Source organism: Helicoverpa zea, chromosome 16 (assembly GCF_022581195.2).
Source record: "Helicoverpa zea isolate HzStark_Cry1AcR chromosome 16, ilHelZeax1.1, whole genome shotgun sequence".
NCBI lineage: Eukaryota > Metazoa > Arthropoda > Insecta > Lepidoptera > Noctuidae > Helicoverpa > Helicoverpa zea.
In genome coordinates this window covers 7,501,856-7,527,124 of record NC_061467.1, presented here as the reverse complement: position 1 = coordinate 7,527,124, position 25,269 = coordinate 7,501,856, and the positions used below count along the sequence as shown (strand labels likewise).

Here is a 25,269-nt window from a genome sequence, read left to right as displayed (position 1 = left end):
AATTTGGCGCACTTGCGTCTCGTTCAGTGACCGTACTATTGACTATCTCCGACATATTTATCTCTTATGCTTTTCCCATGTTTATTAATAATTTTATTTTATTCCTCATTATAGTTTATTTTTTACTAGCCGTTTTCCTGCAGTTTCACCAGCGTTCCGTGGTAGCTCTGCCCGCACCGAGATATAATATAGCTTTCTAATGGTGAAAGAATATTTAAAATCGATTCACTAGTTTTTGAGTGTATCCATTACAACCAAACAAACAAACAAAGTTTTCCTCTTTATAATATTAGTATAGATTACTGCAAAGTATGCTTCGAGGGAATAATTAGTACTGAAAAGGAACATATTACATTACTGAGTCAATGAACTTTCGTCTGCCTTATTTTAAAGACGTTTTATCATTTTAAAATCAGAAGCCTCGTGGTTAACAAAACTAACAACTTTTAAGTCTACTATTTCGATAGATAGATAACATTTTCTTGGACGAGACAGGCTAGAACATCGAAGCAATTTCTTAAAAAACCGTGACACGAAAGGGCATAATTAGACGAAGAAAGGGTGGCGTGGTGTGATCATTAATACCGATGTCAGGTGCTTTTGTGTTCTCGCATTATATATTTATTTTTTTCGCTGAATCACATACGGTCGCTGTCTAAAGTTTCTACCAGTACGATAATGTTTTGATATCGAGACAAAATTTTATCTTGAAACGCACGAAATGACCAAATGGCTATACGGATACTTAAAATCTTATCAGCCAGTATTCTTAAAATCTTCATTTTATCTATGCTCCTAGGAAGCTAGCTTAGAGGATCTTTCATGGTTAACTTAATTTCGCAATAATTTTCCAGTTACTTTTTGGACTGAATCTCTGAAATTCCTGTACTAAATACATTGGTACCTTACCTAGCCATATTAGTCGTTTGCAAATATTGAATATTCTGTCGATAAATACACAACTTTGACATTAAGATCGGTAGAAACTTGTGTGGTGGGGTGTACGTATTGTTGCATCGCTAGATAGCAAGTCTGATGTGAAGCTACCAGTCCGTCCAGTTGATAATACACCTGCCATTACTCCTGTACTATATCGACGGCTCTATAGGTTCCTACTATAGTCATACATACGAATCTTAGCACGTGCATAATAGTGGAACAGTGACGTCATAACCTTGGACACGAGTGTTTTGAAGGTTTTTTCAAAAGTGGTGTAGGCACTTGAACATTTCGAGAACTCGGATTTTTAGAAACAATTTCGAATGTCAGTGGCAGTGTTTCGTGTGTCTGTGTGCATCACAAATACTTCTCAGGAAAAATTGTTAAGCATCATTATCTTTAACGAAAAGTAGGTTTCTAAACAGTAAGTTTTCTGTAACAAACAAGTTCTGAAAGTAATTTTCGTAGCCAGGGCTAGCAGAACGATGTTAGTCGGACTTCGGTAAATATTTTATGTGAAACGTTTTCGATCGCACACAGCCACGACTCATCGATTGACCGTTACACCGATTATAAGTAGTATGACATTTCGATATGAATAGCTTCTTCATATACACACGGATAAAAACTTTGAAAGAATTTAAAAACTCGATTCATATACCTATCTACTATAGTTTGACGCCATGCCAAAAAGAAAATTGAATCAATATTCTTCACTTGTAACAATTACATGAAACTGTAGAGTGTAATTAAATAGGTATTGATGGACTATTTGTGGGTACAAATTGGATAGTGTATTGTGGTACGATGATGTAACGTGTCTGCCTTGCTCCCGACCATGGAGGGCGTGAAGAAATGGCTCACGGAGCGAAATTCAAAGAAGAATGGAATGTACGTGCATTACAGTCCACCTAAATGTAAGTGCATATTTATTTTATTTTAGTACCTACATGACACGACAAACAACACAAAACACAATTACGTAAATGATACCTACGATCTTCGAGACGTTTTTTAAGGTTCCGTATCCAAAGGGTAAAATGGGACCCTATTGTTTTCAGTGTGATTGTTTCATGAACCGTGATAGTTAGAGTTGAAATTTTCACAGATGATGTATTTTTATTGCCGCTATAACAACAACTACTGAAAACTAGAATTTAACAAATATTTTGGGAGGCTCCCATACAATAAACGTGATTTTTTTTATGAATAATGGTACGGAATCCTTCGTGCGCGAGTCCGACTCGCACTTGGCCGGTTTTTTAATTACATTATTTTGCACGTGGACATTTGGTAAGTAAGTCGTAGTTTAGTTTAATGCCGTGGGGACTTATCAGTAAGTCCCTAAACCAAAATCATTGATTAAAGCGAATTATAATATAAACTTATGTTATCATTGTTTTATGTACTAGCAATTACTACTACAAATAAACCCCTATAATTTTATTATTAAAGCTGACCGATGATGATTTTTGGAGGACTTAGTAGAAAATAAATACTTTCTAAATATTTAATGATGAAACGTCAGGACTACTGAAACTGTAAAACAAAGAAACATAATTATCACAACTTGAAGGTTTGTCGATAAGACATATTTTTAACTGTTATTATGATCAACCATCATCATCATCATCATCATCCTAGCGTTGTCCCGGTTGCCCTTCCGGGCCCGGGGTCCGCTTTCCTGCTTCTTCTCCTCCACTTCGCTCGGTCTTCGGCATCCCTGGTGGTTAGTCCATTGGCACGCATGTCATCCCTTACAACGTCAAGCCAGCATTTCCTGGGTCTACCCAGTCTGCCCCGGCCGGGCGGAGGCGCCATGGCTAGACATTTGTTCCCCACGTAAGTGGCCGGTTTCCGTAAAACGTGTCCGTACCAGCGTAAGCGACACTCTTGCAGTTTGTCTGCAATGTCACGGACATGAAGGCTGCCGCGGATGCGCGAGTTCCTAACGCGGTCTTTCCGCGTAACTCCACACATCCAGCGCAGCATTTTCATCTCCGTGACCCGCAGCTCCTGCTTGTGCCGCTCAAGCACAGGCCACGCTTCACTGCCATACAAAAGGACAGGCCTAATGATGGATTTATAGACCTGTCCCTTCAGCTTAACCGGCATTTTAGGGTCACAAATGACACCAGACACCTCACGCCACTTGGCCCATGCCGCCGAAATTCGTGCCCTGACGTCGCAATCGATGCCACCAGACGCGTGAAGGACAGATCCCAAGTACCTGACCTGGTCCGTCTGCTCAACCATATTACCGTCTATGCAGACGGAGGTGGGATCTGTCGAGTTGCAGACCACGTACTCAGTCTTCCCCACATGCAGCTGCAAACCGCCGTTCTCGAGTGACTCCTTCCACATGTTAACACGCTGCACCAACCGTCCCTTGTCCGCGTCTGCCAGCGCGATGTCGTCAGCATACATGAGCAACCACGGGGGCTGCTCATGCGCATCTCGGATGCTTTCGGACAATGAGTCCAGTATCACGCTGAACAGAAACGGGCTAAGGACGGAGCCCTGGTGTACTCCAACGGTAACAGGGAAGGGTGTAGTGTCACCAACAGCGGTCCGAACCACTGAATCGGAATCCCGGTACATGTCTCGGATAATGTCAACATAGACTTCTGGCACCCCTTTGGACCGCAGCGCCCACGGGATCATCATGCGAGGAACACAGTCGAAGGCCTTCTGCATGTCCAGAAAAAGGAAATGCAGAGGTGTGTTCTTCGCCCTGTATTTCTCCATCACAATCCTTAGGGCGAAAACAGGTTATTATGATCAACCGTTAGTAATAATTGACCCAGTCCCTTGGAAAACCAAGGGCCCAGAAACTCACCTTATCAGGTTAATTAAGTACAAACGCCATTACTTTGAACAAAACCAATTTTCTTTTTAAAGCAAAAGTTTCGTTCGAAAATCGATATTTAAAAAAATAAGGCCATTCGAACTGCTCGACGAAAGCTCTATGTAAACAGCTCGATGGAAGCCTGTCTGGAAAATATACGGGAGCTCGCGTGCTAGCCGGGAAACTATCCGCCTACAGGCACCCCATCAAACGAATGTAAACGGACCAAATTGCCATATAAAACTAAAAGGTTTTTTCCTGTGCAATTTATCCGTCTAACATTGTGTTAAACATTTCTAGTAGTCTAACTGCAAGCTGAAAATATATTAATTTAAAGAACACGCTTTTATAAATGCAAAATTTATTCGTGGATAAAGTACATTACAAGACCTTTCTAACAAGTTCAAATACTTACAGCAATGATATGCTGAGTTTGGACTTGCGTAACCTGGAGATGTTCCATCATGTAGTTCTATTTCATATCTTCCGGCTCCATCATCAGAACAGTTCAACAATACCATATTGTTGTACAGCAGAACTACATACAGCTGCCAATTTCATGACGCTAGGATTATTATAGGAGGCTAATAATGTCGACCTACTAAAATCGAGTTAAATGTACCCAATAGGTATAATCTGAAGATCGCATTACACCCCGTACTACAAACATCATATTGAAAACCGAATGCCCTTTGCATTTAATAAAAAAAAATACTTTTCTAGTCGGCCACGATATATCATTCCAATTTTAAATAAGTGTCACTTTTGACAACACTCTGTGACATGGCGGGAAGTAAAATAAAGAAGTGAAAAAATTACTTTCGTAGTCTTTGTTAACTTTATTTAATTACTCGCGTGTGAAAAGAGTTTGAAGTGATTGGCAAAATAGAATAATTCTGCAAAACCATGTCAGGTCTAGGTTACCGTGCAAAATTGTAAGTATTTGAGAGTAAATTAGGTAAATGAAAATATAATTTATTTGAACAAGTGCTGGTTACGACGTGGGCGCGATTCGACCTTAGCGTGATGTCGTGATCCGACGTTTTTGCAGTAAATGTCATAAGCATTGCAATCACACATTATACCGTGAGACTAGCTAATCTACATTATGTATTATTAGTTACACTGTATCTTTATGGCTTATTACTACAACCATAAAGTTTATTTTGCTATGTACTTATAATTTAAAATGATATCCTTTTACTGCGGATTTCAATTACTGATCTATCCGTTGTTTTGAGATATAGATTGAAGGTAATGTCTAAATTTTATCTGCAATCCCAAAACAACTCATGGATCGGTTATAGAAATCCGAAATCGTTAAAATAAAAATTATAGCGAACTTGTATTTTAAATATCCTACCTGGAAATATAGGATAACATTCATTTGCAATTTTCAGACTTTTTATAATTTAATTATGTTTACCATTAATTAATTTGCTACTGAAAAATGGATCATTTTCATAAACCGGTCGGACTAAAGTATATTATCCGATATTAAGGTTGTCTCAAAGTGCGTGTCGACTTCCCTGCAATTCACTCCCTAAGGTCCTGGACTCTGCAGTCCCTTATATGGCAGACACACGATTATAAATGCGAAAGTATCTTTACCTGTTTAGTATTCACCGTAAAACGTATATTTAACCAGGCATTGTATATTAAAAAATACACCCTGTAATACTTACTAAATATAAATTAAATTTATTAAAGCTCATTGCATACGGAATGGCTCAAACATTGCCATACATTTTTGGTACATTTTTACCAAACTACCTATTAATACTGCAATTTTCAACCATTGTACGGACATATAGACGCCCTTCTAACAGCCTAACGTGTAGCCGTCAATGTATTACAAATTAGTAGCACATATAAGTAAATAGAGGCAGCTATAGTGCGACTATCGATGGGGTTCGATCACCTCGGCTGTTCACCTATAACGATCCATTAAATGGTGTCAACGCACACGTCACACTTTCCATGTCATTGTAGGGTTAGCTTAGATACCGTGGGTTAATGGGCAACATTAGAGATACATATTAGTAGTTCAGTGGCTCCTGAAAGGACATTTTTATAATGATTATCAATTTATGTTAAAAGTTATCTTTTTAGCTCATAAAGCAATCAAATATTATATTTGATTATTACGCATTTGTGTAAATTTTTAGTAAAATTTAACTAAATTGTTCGAAAGCCTTCAGTTTGTTCTCATACTTTTGCAAATAATTAAAAAAAAACATCATTTCGAATTTATGAAAGTACGTCACTGATAAAATGAACACAGTGACTTTAATGCGTCATATTTTAATACCAGAGATGAATTCCATCACACCATGTAATAATTAAATTAGTATTTTTACACCGTCAAGCACTATAATCGTGGTATAAATTAAAAACACTTAATCTTAATTAACCCAGTTTCACGCAAACACTGAATTATTCTAGCATGGACTTGTCGCATATCATTATTATGTTGAACTGTTTGACGTGTACTGAACTGAAAATGTAAGTGATAGAAACACGAATAAGGTCCAAAACACACTCGAAATTGTAAAAAAACAATAATATTCTTTAATTAGTTAAGAAGTTCTCTTCCTTTATCGATAGTGAGTGATATATGAAGATGATAGTACTACTTATGTTTGCATGTGTAGAGTGTGTTTTCGCCCTAACATGGTAAGGTCAGCAGATGTCGCGATAAGTACTACAACCGGCTGTTAGCGCATAAATCTCGTAATCTAACACCAGAAATAACCGGTTCAAACAGGATGTTTCTTATGTAGTCACGTTATGGGAGTAAAAATAGGAAATATTTTATTTATTCATAGATTAATGAGGTGGTATAAATAACAGTTCAGAATAGTATTGTGAAAAACTTATAATGTAGCTTGGGAAGAAATTGTATTTTTTGCAATCGTCACAAAGCTAGTATCGTTATTTCAATTAAATTCAGTCGAACTGCAACCATTAATTATAGAAAAATAACCTCATTTGTAAAAAAACGCCTTGCAAATCGTTTCACAGCATTATAGATTGTACACATTGGTAGCATCGCTGACGAACTCGTTGTCCACCCATAAATTTCAAACAAAAATAATGAAAAAACGTCGGGCAGCTTTTGAACACTCTGTATAAGATAATCAGTAAATCACGGGCGGTCACAATATCGCTGAAGACGATCGCTCTTGCGTCCGCAATACTTTCAGTTTCAGTGAGCTTTCCCTACCATCAACTTCGTAATTAAATTGTGCGTTGTGAAAAATGACATAAATAAAAGTCCCCAGAATACTTCCTAACTCCAAACTGTGTTCTGAAAAGAAGAATTTGATCCGATTAACTGATAAAATCGTTGTTGATATCTTCTATTTTATATTGTTATAAAGCTGAAGTATTTGCTTGAATGCGCTAATCTCAGGAATTAAATCATTAATCGGAACGGAAGGGTGTGATTTGAAAAAATATTGTAGGTAGTAGGAAATAGCTCATTAATCGAGGAAAGCCAAGTAGTTCCTACGGGACGCAGATGCAACCACGGCGGAAACTTTTTGACCTATTACTCCTTTTTATAGTCACAATCTATGAATTATGTATCTTATAGTAAAAGTTCTCTAGGTAAAATAGGTACTTAAATGAACTCAATATTGTTTTCCTTTCCTAGTCTAATCCAAAAAGAATCTAGATGCAATTAAAACCTGTCAATCAATCGCCATGCAATGTTTACTTAGTTTACTTTTCTCTAATAAAACTACTTTTGAACGCAGGACTTTGCCAGTAACCATAATCCTTTAGTGTTAAAAACACGAATAAAAGTTACATATTAATAATTACGTAAACAAACAGTGAACTGGTACTTAGTTTTTTATCTATTGAGATTGAAAGATCAATGCAGGTTTTAAAAGGCTATGTAGATAATAATTAATTTTGAATAGTGATCGCGCAAAAACTTTAGCTTACCAATACTTAATACCTATGTCCACCGACAACGTAAGCTATAAATTAATCAATAATAATTCTTAAAAGAAATGTATACTATAAACTTTTACATTCAATTTTCAAATATGATTCGTAAATATGATCCTTATTAAATTAAATGGTGGTAAAAATTAAACCGTTTAAAAACAGTTACTTAAGAAACACTGGCTTCTATGTTGTAAGTGAAAAAAAGCCTAATTCTGTTTTCCCCAGTGGTGGGCGTAGTATCATCAGCTCAACTACGCCAGTGGGCACGAGGTGGAGCTGACAGCAGGCTGGAACGAGCAGTTCTCGCTGGCCAGGGTCGGAGACTACTGGCTGAGGCTGAAGGTCTACCGCTGTCCAGCCACCTCCCGACCCTGGTGGCTAAGTGTGACGCGCTCCATGCTGCAGTGGAAAAGGAATCGCTGCTTGAGCTCCAGGTATTGATGGTAATAAAAATAATCTTTGAATAGATGAGTGATATGAAGCTATATGTATTTTATACTAGCTGTTTCATCCGACAAAATATAGACTGAGTTACTCTGGAATAAAGTATCTTCTCAACTGTAAAAGAATTTCAAACAAACAAAAAAATGTTTCCTTCATATTGTATGTAGATAAATGATCTGGTTAAAAAGAAAAGTTGTAGTTGTAGAGTTTACGGCGATATGCGACAAAGAAAAAAGATTACCTGCAATGACAAAAAGTATGCTAAAGTGACCTTTATTTTGAAAGGAATTTATTATTGCCCCTTGAAGTGGCCGTAATGGATTTAAAATAAAATTATAATGCAACTTTCACTAAAAGTCATTAATACTCCTTGAAAACATCAGCAAATAAAATACCTATTTGTCACATATTCATGAGACTAGTATTATTCTAAGCGTTACTTGTTATTTCTGTGATAATGAATTATGTATAAAAAAATATTATCAAATAGTGATCACATAATGTACCTACATTTCATATAGCATAATAGTACAGTGGAAGTCAGAAGTGCTTCCGTGAAACCTTCACTCATTCCAAATTCGGACTTGTACAGGCTCAAACAAAAGTGCTTCGCAAACATCGTGCCTCGTGTAACATCACTGTAAATATGTACTCAAGGTGATGGAACACATATGGTAATGTTAATACCAATGAATGTTTATTTGTACAACATAAAATGTAGCCGTAAGTTGTTTTCGGATTTTCTTATTTGATTAGTATAGCAAGGCTGTAATTTGGTTAATTATATATAATCAAAATGAATAAAAAGTAAAGTAAAGCAAATAAATAATGTTTTTAATTGAAAATAAAATAAAATAAACTTATATATATATATACAACTTAAAACTAATACAGTGGTGTTTTAAACTAATGTTTTCTTTTATACCGGAAATGGACAAAAAATTCATAGCAACAAATCTTCCACGTAAAGTATTTTTTAAAGTCTATTATTACTTTTAAGCTAGAGATAACTTCAGATCAATCTGTTTTTAGCTGTCTGTATTTATTTCACAAACAAACAAATCAACATAAACTTTCACAGTATATCAAAATTAACAGCTCAATTCAACTTCCCCAGCTTCCAATATCTCGTAGCAACGTGCTTCGAGACTGCTACGGCGTAGCGCTACGAACCGTAGCACGATAAGCACGGTTGTTTACGAGTCTTCAGAGCTTGCTGAATGTTTAAAAGGCGCTTTGCACGTTGAGAAACTGGCGACTAGTTGTTTATATACATCTCAAATGGACTGCGCACGCCTAGAAATTGAAGTTTTGAGTTCCGGATATTGTCAACAGTTTTCAGTAGTTGTAATCGATGAATAAGTTAGTTTCCTATTGTCGCAACTGGCGACTAGATACTATTAAACGATTGTTAAAGTTACCAGTTTCCTCATCCGTCAACCGCGACACATCAGGTTTTCATCCCTCCATCCTGTCCATCCGAAGCGACCGCAGCAACGGCAGCAATCGCATACTTAGGAACTTTCTAAGTTGCCCCGTGTACAAAGCGCCTAACTCTTTCCACCAGGAATTGCTGGAGAGTGACTACAACCGTCGTAAATACGTGATGTGTAAGGACGAAGCCGGCGTCGGGTTGCTGCACAAAGCCGTATATTATGACTATATGGACATCGCCGAGTATCTCGTTAAGAATTACCCTCAGCTGGTACATCAGAAGGATTCTGTAAGTTTTTAATGTGATTCGTTTTTAAGTAGTGTCTTTAGTTTGTTATGTAGGACTAACTTTGTTATTTATGCCTCTAAGCTGAAGAATGTCTGAGACAACGTTGCTTTCAAACAATTAGTGAAGGTTTTGTTTTGGATACATTATCACCTAAGTGTTGTAAACTGCTTGGCTAAACTACTTAGCTACCTGAACTTAATTGCAATTAATTCGTAGGCAACTATTTTTTAAGTGTAGGTACGCATCATCATTCTGTGAAATTGACAGTAGGTATACAATTGTGATTTGTACCTAATGGTAGTACAGTTAGTAGGGACCGATTTCTATATAAGCGACTCGAATTTCTCTCAGACTCTGATCAGTGTTACCCACTGCCTTTTTCTATGGGAAATAATTATATGACCTCTCCCGCTTCTTAAGCCCTTTATATACCAGGGCCGCGGTAACTCTTTCGACCAGCCCGCAGCCCCTTCAGGAATCTTACCGACCTACATTCACATCTCCACACCAAAAGATGTTCCATACTATGACGTTATTCAGGAGGGTCGCACTCCACTGCACTACTCGTCACTAAGCCGCGACAGTGCGTCTCTGGCCGCGCTCCTAGAGACCGCGGGCGCGGCGCGGGGGGCTCGCGACGCGTCCGGCCGAACACCCGCACATTACCGCGGACACGCGCGAGAGCTGCTCGCGTTACCTGACGCCATGGCGCGCGATAATAAGAACGCAGGTTAGTGGATGTGTGCCTTTATGTTTAATTTATTTTAAAACTTTTAATTAATTCAGCTATATCGATTATTTTGTTAAAATGAGTCTTATGACTCATTTTAGGAAAATATCGGAAAATGGTGTTCATTGAAGTAAGCCAAAGATGGCTAAAAGTTACGTATGTCACTTTACCATATTTTTAACTGTTGTTGAATAACGTTTATAAGCTATCTACTAAATAAAAGTTTTTGACTATAACTCGAAATTAAGCTGTAATAGTAGGTACAATATTTTCGAGTTTAGCTGACAACTCGATTAAGAATCAAGTTTTTAATAATAGTTCTCTTCGGTCTTTAAAAATCATATAAGACGTTGCGAAAAATTGGTCTAATGTTATGAAATCAAATCAATCATCAATCTTTGCTGCTAATAGGGCTTTTCCTCTCCTGAAAAAAAAACACTAAACAGTTGATAATTATATTGGAGTTAATTACGAATCCTTCCCGCTGTTTTTCTGCCTCAAATTATAATAACATCGTACTGAAGTTACACATACAAAACAGTGGCAATAGATCAGGCCTGAAAACTTTAACAACAAAAAGTTCCAATTAGCTGCAAAATCGATGCCTAACACCAATGCATTCTAATTTCAAACTAACAAAGCCAAATAAAAAAAAAACAAATGCAATTTCCTAAACAGCCGAACACATACATATAGCTGTCTAAACTCCTTAAAAGTTTTCGGAGTCATTGTAAAAGAAGTTTCACATTGTATTTCACTGTTTGTACACGAAACTATCGCTAGCAACGAGGTTCGTTTTTAAATACCCGCAAACTGCAAACTAAACAGTCGGCCGATAGTCAAAAATCAAATCAAATCAAAAGTCATTTATTCGACAGACCACAGCACAGGCTAGACACCATTGGCTGTGTTTCGGATGGCACGTTAAACTGTAGGTCCCGGCTGTCATTGAACTGCGGGTTAAAGAGATATCTTTCGAACAATACCACCGCGGCCCTGGTACATAAAAGGCCTATGACGGAACACGACGGTTTTTAGTCAATAAGAGTCTGACACTCCCTCACCGCTGCTAACCCACAGCGGGAGGGGTCATTTGATGATTATTGACGTCGTTAAAAAAAAAAAGGCTGTCATTGAATATCCTTGGCAGTCGTTACGGGTAGTCAGAAGCCAGTAAGTCTGACACCAGTCTAACCAACGGGTATCGGGTTGCCTGGGCAACTGGGTTGAGGAGGTCAGATAGGCAGTCGCTTCTTGTAAAGCACTGGTACTCAGCTGAATCCGGTTGGACTGGAAGCCGACCCCAACATGATTGGGAAAAAGGCTCGGAGGATGATGTCTTCATACTAATTTATGAGCACAAACAAACTATCGGCCGAATAAAAGTTTGCTGTATGCTTGTACTCTTAAGCTTGTGGCACATTATAGCAGCACCGCAACAGCACGGCTGCAGCACGGCGTCGCCTCGAATTAAGACTACGGCGAGCGGACAGCGCGCCAACCACGCGCTGTCCGCTCGCCGTCGGCGCGCCGTCCGCTCGCCGTCGGCGCGCCGGCCGCGCGCCGGCCGCGAGGTGTAAGCTTGCTGTCACCGCAAACTCAATATTATTTTAAGACGATTATGATTGATGTTATGATTGTCGCTGCCGGCTCGGAGTCGGCGCGCAATTAGCACGCCGTCGGCGCGCTGTACGCATGAGGACCGCTCGCTTGCAGCACGCGGGCGGCGAGTCTAGTTGTGTGGAAGCGGCAAGCACGCTGACTGCTCGCCGTTGGCTTTTTCATATTGACATTACGAAATATATTATAATATACACGATTTAATGCTCTAAATTGAATGACAACTTAAATGCTGGTGTGGAGCCGTGCTGTTGCCGTGCTGCTGTAATGTGCCACGTCCTTTAAAGTCACGACAAGTAGGTAATCACCCAATTTGTCGCATATAAATATGATTTAAATTTTATTGTATGAACAATATGCATGTTAAAGCGCTGCAGTATTGCGCCGTGGTTGTGTGTTTTTTTAAATTGGGTTAAAGCTAACTATGTACATACTTATATAGTTATATTATTTGAGGATTGATTAAGTGTAGTTAGTAGTAGGTACATAAATAAAGGCGGGTATCAATTTATGTTCCTAGTGCTTTAATTGAAACTATTGAAAAGATTGTACAACTTTATTTTGGAGTTACCAAAAAATAAATTCCACGTTTCAGTTCAAAGAGATTAAAATATTTCTCAGCCAGTTTTTTGAAACCTGAATTCCTATTTTGTTGATTTTACACACATTAAAGAAGCTTAATTATTCTCCTATCTGAAATATTCTTCAACTAAATTTAGCAACATATATTATTAGAGAGCCAAGTAAGAAACTTGACTTTATAATAAGAAAAACACGTAACAATAACAGTTGTGTCAGCCGACTCGTAAACAATAGTTGACAATTACTAATGGCCGGCTTAACACTCGACTAACAAGACGGTTGCTCCTTTGTTCTGTTTCTAGAATATTCTAAATATATGAAGGCAAGTTAGTATAGTTAACAACTGAAATAAATAAATAATATATTCAGAATTTTAATGTTTATTCAGTAGAATAAATTCCACGATCAGACCTTTTTAACTTTCAATTTAGAATGCAAATCATAGGTTGTGCCTTTTTCCTATTTGTGATTCTGTGACAAAAGAATAGCTCAAAAGGCACCCTTGACCATTCAATCTTAATACCTACAATTAAATATTCAGGCCTGTCACAAACTATACAAATACAACACTATTATTAAATTAAAATCAGCCCACAAACAAACAAAGCCAAAATAACAACAAGAGCAATTAAACCTGAGTACTTAAACGCCACAACCACGTACAATGTACATATATTTTCGTCCAACCCCAGCTAGATAGTATCATATTGATTACATATTCCTATGAAAGCACACGACCTGGTTATTTGTGACACCACGGAACATACAATTACTCAAATACCAACCTGAAATAAAAACACGTGCTACTGAAATGCACGTAAGTATTTGAAATTCTAACATATGTACATACGCTCACTAATGTAAGAATTTTGGTAACATGCGAACTTAACGTTCATGCAAACTGGTTGCTTTTATATTAAGGGTATCATCGATAAGTTAGTTTTAAAGTTGCAGAGTAAAGTTTAGAACGTACGAGTTATGATAAGTTAGAACTTGGGTAACTTGGTTGGCTTCGTTTTGTGAAATTTAGTAGTAGTTTTAGTTTAGTAGTATCGAATATTGACTTGTTAAAAATGTTCTCGTTTCTACTCCTCTTTTTGGTTGTTTACCAATGTCAACTCATAAAATTGTAGTCAGCTTTTGTGTTTATATATGCAAGTTCAACGGTCAAAAAAAACTTGTTTTGTAAAAAAAAATACATAGTTAAGTATCAGCGAACCTTATCACATGTCATGCTAACGTGCATTTAAAATACAGACTAATAAGTATATCTTGAATCTTTGCATATAAAATAGTTGAAAGTTATTAGTTTCCAGCTATTCGTGTTGCGGTACATAGATAAGTGTTTTAACGTACAAATGTCGGACGTTGCAGACATGTTTATGTTAGTCAAATTTAAGAGACCACAATTTATTGCCCTGAAAACTGCATTAATGTATTTTTTGATACATAAGAAATATTTATGGTTGTGGCAAGGTTGGTTGAAATTCGCTACTACACATTTGAATAGATATAAGTATCTGTAGCATAATGTGTACATAGTTAAATGGAAAAGGCTCTTCTTAGTCTTGTTTTAAGCCTAAATAAAACGAAGCTATGAGAAGAATTCAACGGTAATTTCTTCTCCAACTTTAACAAAGAAATACTACCTTAATTTATGTCTTTTATCCCAAGAATAGATAAATTATCAAATACATAACGGCTAACGGAGAGTCTTGTTCGTGACAAAACATAAAGTAGGTATTATGTTGATAAAGTCTTAACATTCGTAAGTAGGTCTCTCGTTGTATTCATGATGTGTCACTCTGAAAGTCTAGATCTGAAAGTCTACATGGAATTCCTAAATATTTTCCAATGAATTGTTTCTTTCAATACTTAAGGAGCATTTCTACTGCCTTCAAATTTTTGCTCGTTACTAGTATTGATCAGCGAACTCTTCATTGAACCTGTAAAAGTTACGGGACACCTTAATGAAATGACCTGTAAAAGTTATATAATAGGCACTTTTAAGTTTGACAATTCCTTCCATTCGACATTAGATATAATTTCCCATCCATTTCAAGTTAATATCTGTTTAATCCCACCTACCTCATTTCCTACTTAAATAAACGTTCGCATTAACTATATCACAAAGACATTATATTTTAAATGTTTGAAAGAGTCCATGTTTCTCTATTATTTTGACCATCCCATGAACGTGGTCAGCTGCATGACATTATAAGTTTACTGATACATTTTTTAGCGATGGTTAACGATTTTGCTATAAGGGAAAACTACAAACTACCTTGAAATAGAGCCGAAATGTCCTTCAAGCCACAGTTCTTATCATAATGGCCGTTTTGCATAATTTAGAATGCTTGGCGGCCAATGGACATTCGCAAGGGGTATCGTTGAATCGAATTTGTGAAGTGATAAAGTTGGTTTAACTGGACCTAAGTAAAATGGAAAAGAGTAGATAAGTTAGATCATTTATTCACGGTATTTTGAATAAAGAGAAAAAGATTGTTCGAATATTTTTGACATTCGAAATCATTTTGTTTATTACTCAGAAAAATTTACTATTTTCCTGTAGAATTTATATGACATACCATTCTAAAACTGTTCATTTTTTTAATAATTAACGGCGGCACACATCGATATAGGCTGCATGGAGTCTGTCACGACATAGCCTGTCATCGGCTCGTCCATTCCGATATTACAGGCATACATTAATTTCATTAGCGAGTAGAAGGCTCGGCTTTCAGGCTTGGTGTTGCGTGGTCATGAATATTTATTTTTATGGAAGCCTTTCTACCTCGACACGACACACCCCTTTTGTTATTATGTATATTTTATTTATAACTCCCGAAAACGATTGGTCATTCCCGGCCGTAAGTTATCCGCGAAGGCCATCGATGATTATATAGTTACGATTTTATATGAATAGGTGCACTGACGTAAAACTCATTTTTGCTTGTAAGGTAATAAAACCCTGATAGCGCGTTTTCAAATTATGAAATGAGTAATGAGCAGTAGATAGGTACTTTGACGAACACGTACAACTCGTTAGCATTAAAAGAAAAATGTTTATCGATTGACCGATTACTAACAAGCTTTCTTTAACTAGTCATTAGAAATAATAATATCTTTACTTATGTTGGTAAAATCCTTTCATGTCACTGTGTACTATTTCCTTAATGAATCGTCACATTCGAGAATAAATTAATAAGAAAAAAATTGTACAAACGTTAACAACACACAACATTTCCGTTCGCTTTTAAAAGTTACAGCTCATTCAGAGCAATAAAACAGCCTATTTAATATAGTTGCTACGACCGGGCCTGCCAAGCCAACACTTGAAACTTAAAGAATTTGGTAATTAAGTGTATCACGCATAGAATCTAGTTTGTTTTCGGTATTTCGGAGTGTTTCGTTGATTCCTATTATGTTAATCTCGGATAGTTTGTAACGGCACGCGAACTTGTTGCTTCGCCAATTTCGTGGCTTCATATTTATTATTTGTACGTAATAAAATACGACACTTTTTTATGGCTCTTGGATAAGAGATTTTTATGTTTCAATTAGTTTGATGGGTTAGTAAAAAACTGGTCGTAACCCAAAATAATGTAAGTTTTAAAGTTTACGTTCATTCTCTTTATACATAATAAAAAATAGCATTGGACATTACATGAATATCAGAATAAACATGCATTATAACTCGTTTAGCTTTCCCTAATAGCATTTATCGAAGGGTAGGCTTAACAAATCGTTAACTTATGTTAACGTTTGATATTAGATAACCATTCAAATTATTCCAATATTGTTAACATTTTGTTACGTATGTACCTACTATACACTAACGTGCTTACATGTGAACAAATTTCGTTGATATTCAGCATTGTCAAGTAGGTTTTCCGAAATCATGAGCTACAAATAAGTTGATAATGGTTTGAACCTGTTTTGGTCTACAGACTTCATACAGGCATATTTAAAATTGTCGAGTGACTGAATTGGATATGCTGAATATGAAGGACTCAGGCATTTAGGAAGAGTAATAAAATACTCATTATTCAGTTTTAAAGTTCAGTACAACTAATAACCTATGGTATTAAAAATATACTCTATACCTACCTAAAAGCTTACCTGCATTGAAAAGCGTACAAAAGAACGAGCACTTTGTACGCGATGATTGTCCCACATTGAAAGGAATGTAGAGGCCGAAGGGCACAGGTGTATGTCATCGATCGATGCCCAAGTCATTAAGTATTAAAACCTATCTGTCTGACTTTCAGTCTGCCTGAATAATATAACAAATGTCCTTGACACTTTAGGTCGACATAAATGTAAGTAGCCATCAATGTTTACTTAGAATTCCGGCTTTTTAAAGTGATGGTATTATTTACTGGTGTAAAAAAAAAATGATTCAAATTATTTTTTCATAAATAAAAAAGTAGATTACACGATAAACCAATAAATTGTATAGGTAGCAAGACCACATAAATAGAGCCTGAAAAAAGTATTCTATGTGTTTTTCGTACTGTTGCAAATGTGCTCAGCTTTATGCGAAAATCTGAGATATATTATATTCTTACTATTCCACTATGGTAATTATTATGAAACCTAACTAAACCTACTGTATTATCGATTCCCAAACTAATCGATCAGGATCGAAGTATTTCCTTAATTTTCTTTAAAAACAAAATACCCTATTTGGTCACATTACGGAATAAGAAATTGGTAAAGTCCGTAAATGTCATTAAATTAGGCCGTATTGCTAAGTAACAAACATATAAACAACACACTAATGTACTGACTGAAGGCTCGTCGATATATTTTCCATAGCCTCGTTATTGATTTTATTGAAATAGAACTATTTCATTTAACTCTAGCAAAGAATAATATAAAGGTTAAGGTTATTAAGATAATGAAGAGATATTTTCTATCATAAGCCATAATTTAAAAGGCATATGACTAAGTAGTTATGCGTCATACTATCATAGTGCCAATAAGTGCATTTTATTATTGCCTTGGGTACCAGATGATTTCAAACACACAAACATATTCAAACACATAACATAATTATTATTAAAGTTAAAGACTACAATCATAATAATCTCGACAATTCTACGAAGCCAACTATTTGTTGAGACTCAATCAACTTTTGATTGATTCAGCTCTGATTGGCACGCACCTCGTTAATCGATCTATGAAAGTTTTTTTTCCTTTAACCAATAGTTGAGAGTTAAGCACTGTTATTTAGTGATAAGAATCTGAGGAAAAACATTTCGGATCCACTTGAAGGTTTAATAGGCTGAATAAATGGGTTGTTTCAAAAGTAACGCGGTGTCCTGCGTGAGCGACGAACGCGACGCGACGCGACGCTGCGAACGCGACGAACGCGATCAACTCAAAGAAATTCCCTACATGCGGCCTATGTGACAGTCTGCGGCGAGACGCGACGTAACGCGTACTTGTTTTGAGGGCGACCAGACGCGACACCGCGAACTATTCAGAAGCGTTGATTGTTGTGGGACAAAAAAAAACATAAATATTAAAGAAATCGTTTATTAGTACAAACAAGTTGGAAGATTGTTGCTGTCCGTACTTTAAATATGAACTTTCAAGCAAAATTGTAACACAACTTCTCCATGATTTGAGAAGTAATGACCAAAATCACGTAGGACATCTGTCGCGTATAGCATCGCGTCGCATTACGTCGCGTCGTGTTGCGTCGCGTCGCGTCGCGTTCGTCGCTCACGCAGGACACCGCGTAAAGAAAGTCTATGTTAAGACATTGTCTGCAAAAGCTTTGAGGATATCCAATTAGGTACTAAAATGGTAACTAGTATGTAACAACACGGTAACAACTTATCAAGTCTCCGTCGATGAGTGTTGAGCTTAAAAGGAACAGCAGTAATTAAATGCGCCGGGGCAAATGTTTACCTTGTAAACTTCAGCCATTTTTGCAATCATTGTGTTTCCTTAGCCAGATGATTTGAATAGGTATTTCTGAATAACTATAATTGATATAAAGAACTCAATTCCTCAACGGAACAGTTAATGACGTAAACCGACTTGCGTAAACCGAAATCCAATAAAGCATTAACAGCAGTGTTAATATATTCTAGCTGTCCAAAAAACCGCTTTAGCATTTTCCACCCATTTTTCTTGTAAAAGGTGTTCACCTTGAACTTTGCCATCGATTGCAATTCCAGGTACAAGTAGTGGCATTATATTGGACGTTCCTTTCTGTGGTAATGTGTCGGTAAGCGATACAGCGTGTTATCTTGCATGCAGGCTTGCTACGAGGGAACATGTGGAGGCAATTGTTGGCATAGAACATGCTTGAATAATGTAGTAGGTTTGCATTGCTGCCAGTGACGTAATCATTCAACTTTGAAATGGACCTTGTATTTGGTGTTTTGTTTTTATTTCCATTTGCATATACCGCCATCGTTATCTCAATAGGCAGTACATAAGAGGAGCATATAGCGAGAGTACATAAGGGGTAATAGCGGTAAAACATAAAGCAGTTAATAGCTGAAAGATATACATCGTGGAGTACCTTAATGCGACGTCATAATTAATATGTTTTGAGATAGCCTTCTGTGATAAATGTCTATAATTATAGTAAAACCAAAGTATTTGACTATTAGTCATCTTGTACATAATCGATTGCGTTATATTAATTACACAGTAAATTAACAAGTTAAGAAGTATTTGACAGATACCTATGATCTTCAACTAACTCATTAACTAATATATAATTATATCATCAATATCTTTTTTTGTTGGGAAATCATCAAATGACCCCTCCCGCTGTGGGTGCAGCATGAAGAAGTGTCAGACTTTCACTGACTGAAACCCACCATGTTTCGTCTTAAGCCTATATGTAACAGGGCCGCGATAACTCTCTCGAACAGTCCCGCAGCCCCGGCAGAACATCAAATACCCCTCCCGCTATGGATGCAGCGTCAGACTCTTACTGACTAAAACCCACCATGTACCTTCTTAAGCCCTTTATGTACCAGAGCCGCAAAACTTTTTCCGTTCCTAATTTGAAACATTTTTCCCACAGGTCTGGTGATAAAACGCCACAACATTCGGATATGGTGCCACGACTGCGACATGGCGAAGCTGCAACGCGTCGTGTGGGAAGGGCACGGCTCCCGGCTCTTGAGTGAAGTGTCCAACCAGCCCGTTGTCAAGCGGTTCTTGGAGGCAGTGCCTTATATTATGGTAAGTTGAGAATATTGCTCGCTTGAAGAAGTTAATCTCACACTTAATTTTATGCGTAAGTATAATAACAAAATGTAAGAGGTAAGATAAGTAAATGAATGGCCTGTAGCATTATGTAAGTATATGGATTGAACTAAAGAGTATGGAGCTTGCATGGAGTATAGAGTTCGTCCCCATGCTATGGAGAATTTATGACATTAAGATAAAACATGGCCAAGTTTTTCAAACGATGTTTTTGTGGCGTGACTGACTAGGGTACTTATTTTAAATAGAAAAAAAAAATGTGAAACTAACAGAATAATATATTTTTTCAGAACACCATTCGAGACATCCACACGGCCGTGGTGCAGAATGATCTAGAAGGCCTGATGAAGCACGCGGGCGACCCCGTGCCGCCGCTCGCTCTCTCCAGCAGGGATGCTAACAACATGACTGTTATGCATAAGGTATTATAACTCATTTACCTTTGGTTTGGTTTATTTTACTTTTAATTAGTTTAGCCTGGTCAGCAGCCTGTCTTTCCCTTAACTTTTCTTTCGTATTATTTTTACCTTTAATTACTTCTGTAGCCTTGTCTTAGACAGCCTGCCTTCTTTCCCACAGAGTGGTATGACAATCAATTATAATCGGTTTGAGTAATCGCTCTTAAACTACATATGTTCCTGAATCAGAATCTCTTTAAGAAAATACTAAAAGTCATGTTTACATTTCCGTTTATGCTTCCTAAGTCATTAAAGTCAATTAAACTTTCATCAAAATAATATTCAGGCTGCAGGTTTGGGACACGGTGGCATCCTCAAGTACATCGCTGAAAGGTACCCACAAGGTATTAACGATGTAGACAACGATGGCCGCACACCATTGCACTATGCTGCCGCCATGAGAGACGATCAACACACATACAATACTCTAGTCAGTCTCGGAGCCGATGAAAGTGTCGTTGACAACGTAAGTATAGTAGCAAAATAGCAAAACAATAGAAGTTATTTCTTGACACTGCATTCTCAATTCTTTGAGGTAGATATGATCACAGTTTATGAGAAAAGTTTTATTAATTCCACTACTTTTTACAAAATAAATAAAGAAATAACAAACCTTTATGATTTTTAGAAAAATAAAACTCCAGCTTACTACATTAATAGGCCCCAAGAAATAGATAAAAATATGTTCAAAACACTACCCGATGCACCCCGAACTCCTTCAAGTGCTTACCCAAATTCTTGGGATTGGAAGCTATTGGACACTGAAGTCATAGCTGAATTAAATAAAAAATCTCGAAGGAGGAACCATAAGGCATCGAATGAAAATATTTCATCTAAAGATACAAATACGTTCACTGCGTCTGAAGGCACAGATAATCGTATTGGTGGTATGAAGGGCAGTAGTACGCATGAACTCATTAATAATTTGCCTGAACTAGATGATGCAAAACCAACAAAAGACGATGACAATCACATTGCAAATGTAGAAAGTAACCAGGTGAGCATAGCATGTCACTTCTTCACGGAATGCTCTTATGTTGCGTTGCTTTTTTATAAACATCTGCATGAAAATTTTATTATGCATTTTAGGAATCAGAAGATGTTGAAGAAAATCATGAACAAGAACAACCTGAAGATACTGAAGCAAAAGATGAGGAAGCTGTTGAAGAACACGAAGAAAAGACCACCGAGGAAGATGCCGGAGACACAGAGGACCATGTAGAAACTGAAGATGATCCGGAACACAGTCCGGAAAATGCAACTGATCATGGCAAAGAAGTGGCTACACATGAAGAGGAAACTACTGGTCATGAAGAAGAAAATGCAGAAGAGACTCATGATGAAGCAGCTAATCCCGAAGAAGCTGATGAAAAAGCAGCTGACTCTGAAGAAGAAAACGACAAAAAGGTTGATACTGAAGAAGATCATGAGGAAAAAGGTGATAATGATCATCAACATTCTCATGATCACCAAGAGTCTCATGATCATCAAGAACAATCTGAAGATTCAACGCATGCCGCTGAAAATAATGAAAGTTCCGAACATCCACATGATGAGATACAAGACGAAGACGAAAAAATCGAATCACATACTGCTCAACATGAGAACGAGCAACATGATGAAGAATCTGGGGAAACACTTCCTCACCACACAAATGAGAATGAAAATGAAAACAATCATGAAAATGATAGCAATGAAGGTGAAGAGGATTTTCGTGCTGCTTCACACGAAGGTAATGCTAATGGTGAACACAGTGAAGATGATGATGACGTTCAAGTACCAGGAGAGACACAGTCTGAATATAGTGATTCGAATCTTAAGAGCACAGCAGAACTATCTGACTCGGGAAGTGCCAAGAGAGGTAAAGCCGAAATCTCTTCTGGCACTATACACGAAACAATCAAAATATAATCCTCGTTATTTTAATCAATTATAAGAGGGTCCCTGACAAGTTCAATATTTTTGATTATTTTGCTAATTAAGGAAACGTGACCAACGGCCGAAGTACACAGGAAAGTCTCATAGAAGGTGTTGTGAATGGTGAAGCCGAACAGGATTCACAGGATGCAAGTATGACGCAAAGAGAAGGCTCAGTGCACGGGGAAGTTCTCGTAGTTGTAAGTATATCTGTCACTTGTACCATCAAGTACAATCGACCGACTAAAGGTAACCAGTAAATTGATTAGTTGATTGTGGTGTTCATTAGACTAGAAGCATCATTGTAGCACTGTGTACTCTCACAGACACCTCGTAACACCACTGTCATGAATTGATTTGCCAGCTTCTTAGTTATCTGTACCTTCTATCAAGTAATTACAATTAGTCAGCGATTGTAGTTCAAACACCACGAAATCTTTATAATATTTTTCTGAAGATTAATTCCACACTTGTAATTTCACAGGATAATGAAATAGACCCAGAAGTAACAGATTTAATTAACAATGCAAACATGGAAATGTTAGCTACATTAGTTTTAAATGGCGAAGGATCAAGGCTCATAGGGAGAAACTCAAGGAATTCAGAACTTCAAGCTTTTCTTGATAACGTACCAACTTACATGGTAATTTTAAAATCCCACAAAACAGATTTAAATTCTGGAGGTAAGCTCAAAGATTAACCTTATAAACTTGATGTTTTAGCAAAAAATAAACAAAGTTCATGTAGCGGCGAGAGAAGGCAACATACGAGATCTCCAAGCGGCACTAGACCGGCGGAAATTTGCCATCGCTCGAGATGCAATATCACCTAACGGAGCAACTCCATTACACGTGGCGACTATATTTGGGAAAACTAACATCATCAAGTATTTAGGTGGAAGGTAAGATACTATATAATAAGCTGATAAAAGAACATAATAAATTAAGTGGTTCATGTAAATTGATCATAACGTTTTGTAGGTTTCCTGAAACTCTGTCAGCAGTAGATTTTGAAGGAAGAACAGCTTTACATTACGCAGCCGTACTCCCTGATAATGGTCATTACTATAATCTACTTCAACAACTTGGTGCTAACTCCAAAGATTTAGATGATGTAAGTAAATATTATATTTAGTAGCATATCTTATCAATATTTACGAGTGAACATTTTTTAGAATATTTATTTTGTACTTGTAGAATGGAAAGTCAGCTGAAGAGTATCAGAAAAATCCAAATTTGCTGCCTTTTGACCAACTATTATCAGATTATGGAATAAGTGAAGATGCAGCACAAAGTATGTTCTCCGACAAAGGTATGTAATATGTGCGATAAGAGTCACCCTGAAAGTAATAAATCGCACTGTAAATGAACAGTTTCACCAATAAGTATTAGTTGTTAACAATAATGAAATTTTGTCCGCAATTTTAATTTGAGTATGTCTAGTGCCTGAGGATCAAGTATCGTCTCGACGCGTTTTGGATGCACCTGAAGCTCTGGATACCTTGGAAAGATGTTATGATCTGTTAGCGTCCGCCAGACCAGTCCGAACGCCGTTATCAGCATCTTCCAATAGAGCCACGCCACCACTCGTTCTAGCACGATTCCTGAAAAAGCCAATTTTCGATGTAATAAAATACAGAGTTACAAAATTAGACCACGATCTCTTCGATGTCATCTGGCCTGCCGTTAAAAAACTTCCAGACAATAGAAACATTCTTCAAACTGTCGAGGAAGACTTCCCTGGAGGAGTCACTGCCCCAGATTACTATGTGTATGACGTATTTAATGAGTTTTTAGTGCCACTTGTGAAAGATCTTCATAATATAAATGTGAATTCCGATTTGCCAACACATCCGAGATCAGATTTCGTAACCACTTCGTCTGCAAAGCTGTCATCTGAACCCCTTGTAGAATTAAATATTGATCCAAATGACGAATTTGTGCTTTCTGGAGTCATTGAATGTTCACGTAATTTGGAAGGATTCGAATTGCCTTTGAATTTAAAAGTAGGAAAGTTGGAAACAATAGAACGAATTGTAACAACACTTTTGATGAAGGAAGATTTTTCAAAATTCAGTGAACCCAATCCCGAGTCTGATCAAAAGGGTGGGACATACTACACAATGAATGAAGTTCTGGAGAAACCATCTGAAATATGCGCAGCCTTAGCGTCAAGTGGTCTTCTAATAGCTCTTTGCGATAGAGATGAGATTGATGACTGGGCAAGATTGCATGGAAAGCATTGGCCATATGGCCGTGGTGTATTCGTCACTGATGACAGAAATGTAGCTGTTTGGATAAATGTTCACGACCATATACGAGTACTTGTATCTTCTGCACAAGACTCTCCTGGGGAAATCGGCCTTGCTTTCAGTAAAATATCTTACATCATGAGTTATCTCCATGAAAAGCTCGATTTTACATGGGATGCAAAGCTGGGATATCTGTCTGCGAGACCTACATTCTTAGGTGCTGGCATACGTTTAAGCCTTATTGTTAATTTCCCTGGTTTATCAAAGGATGCAGATAACATGAAACATCTATGTGCCATGAGAGGGTTGCAGTATCGGGAAACTTTAAGCACTGATATAGCTAGAATCAGCAACTACCAGTGTTTAAGTATTACAGAAACCAACTGTTTTAACGATTTTGCAACAGCTGCTTCCAACTTACTTCACCTGGAGAAGGACTTATCAATGCAAAATTCAGCCCATATTGCAACAATGTTAACTAACATTTTCCGCAAAAAAAGAAGTAGCATAACTGGTCATGAGAGCCCACAGAAGAGGGAAAAAATTTAGACGTTA

At 37.2% G+C, this 25,269-nt stretch overlaps 1 protein-coding gene across 2 annotated transcripts; it reads left to right on the top strand.

Moving 5' to 3' along the window:
• Positions 1-1,705: 1,705 nt before the first annotated feature.
• LOC124637287 lies at positions 1,706-25,263 on the top strand. Of its 2 annotated transcripts, XM_047173638.1 has the most exons (15): positions 1,706-1,856; positions 7,973-8,190; positions 9,759-9,914; positions 10,455-10,644; positions 19,904-20,064; positions 20,379-20,510; positions 20,833-21,012; positions 21,175-21,543; positions 21,636-22,407; positions 22,530-22,663; positions 22,948-23,106; positions 23,186-23,364; positions 23,444-23,576; positions 23,660-23,774; positions 23,906-25,263. In XM_047173638.1, exons 1-15 carry the CDS (start codon positions 1,778-1,780, stop codon positions 25,261-25,263), a joined length of 4,335 nt encoding a protein of 1,444 aa, XP_047029594.1. In that variant the 5' UTR covers positions 1,706-1,777. The 2 variants fall into 2 exon arrangements, with proteins under 2 accessions (XP_047029594.1, XP_047029593.1); XM_047173637.1 differs by lacking the exons at positions 1,706-1,856; positions 7,973-8,190; positions 21,636-22,407; positions 22,530-22,663 and having other exon boundaries at positions 9,798-9,914.
• The last annotated feature ends 6 nt before the right edge of the window (positions 25,264-25,269 follow it).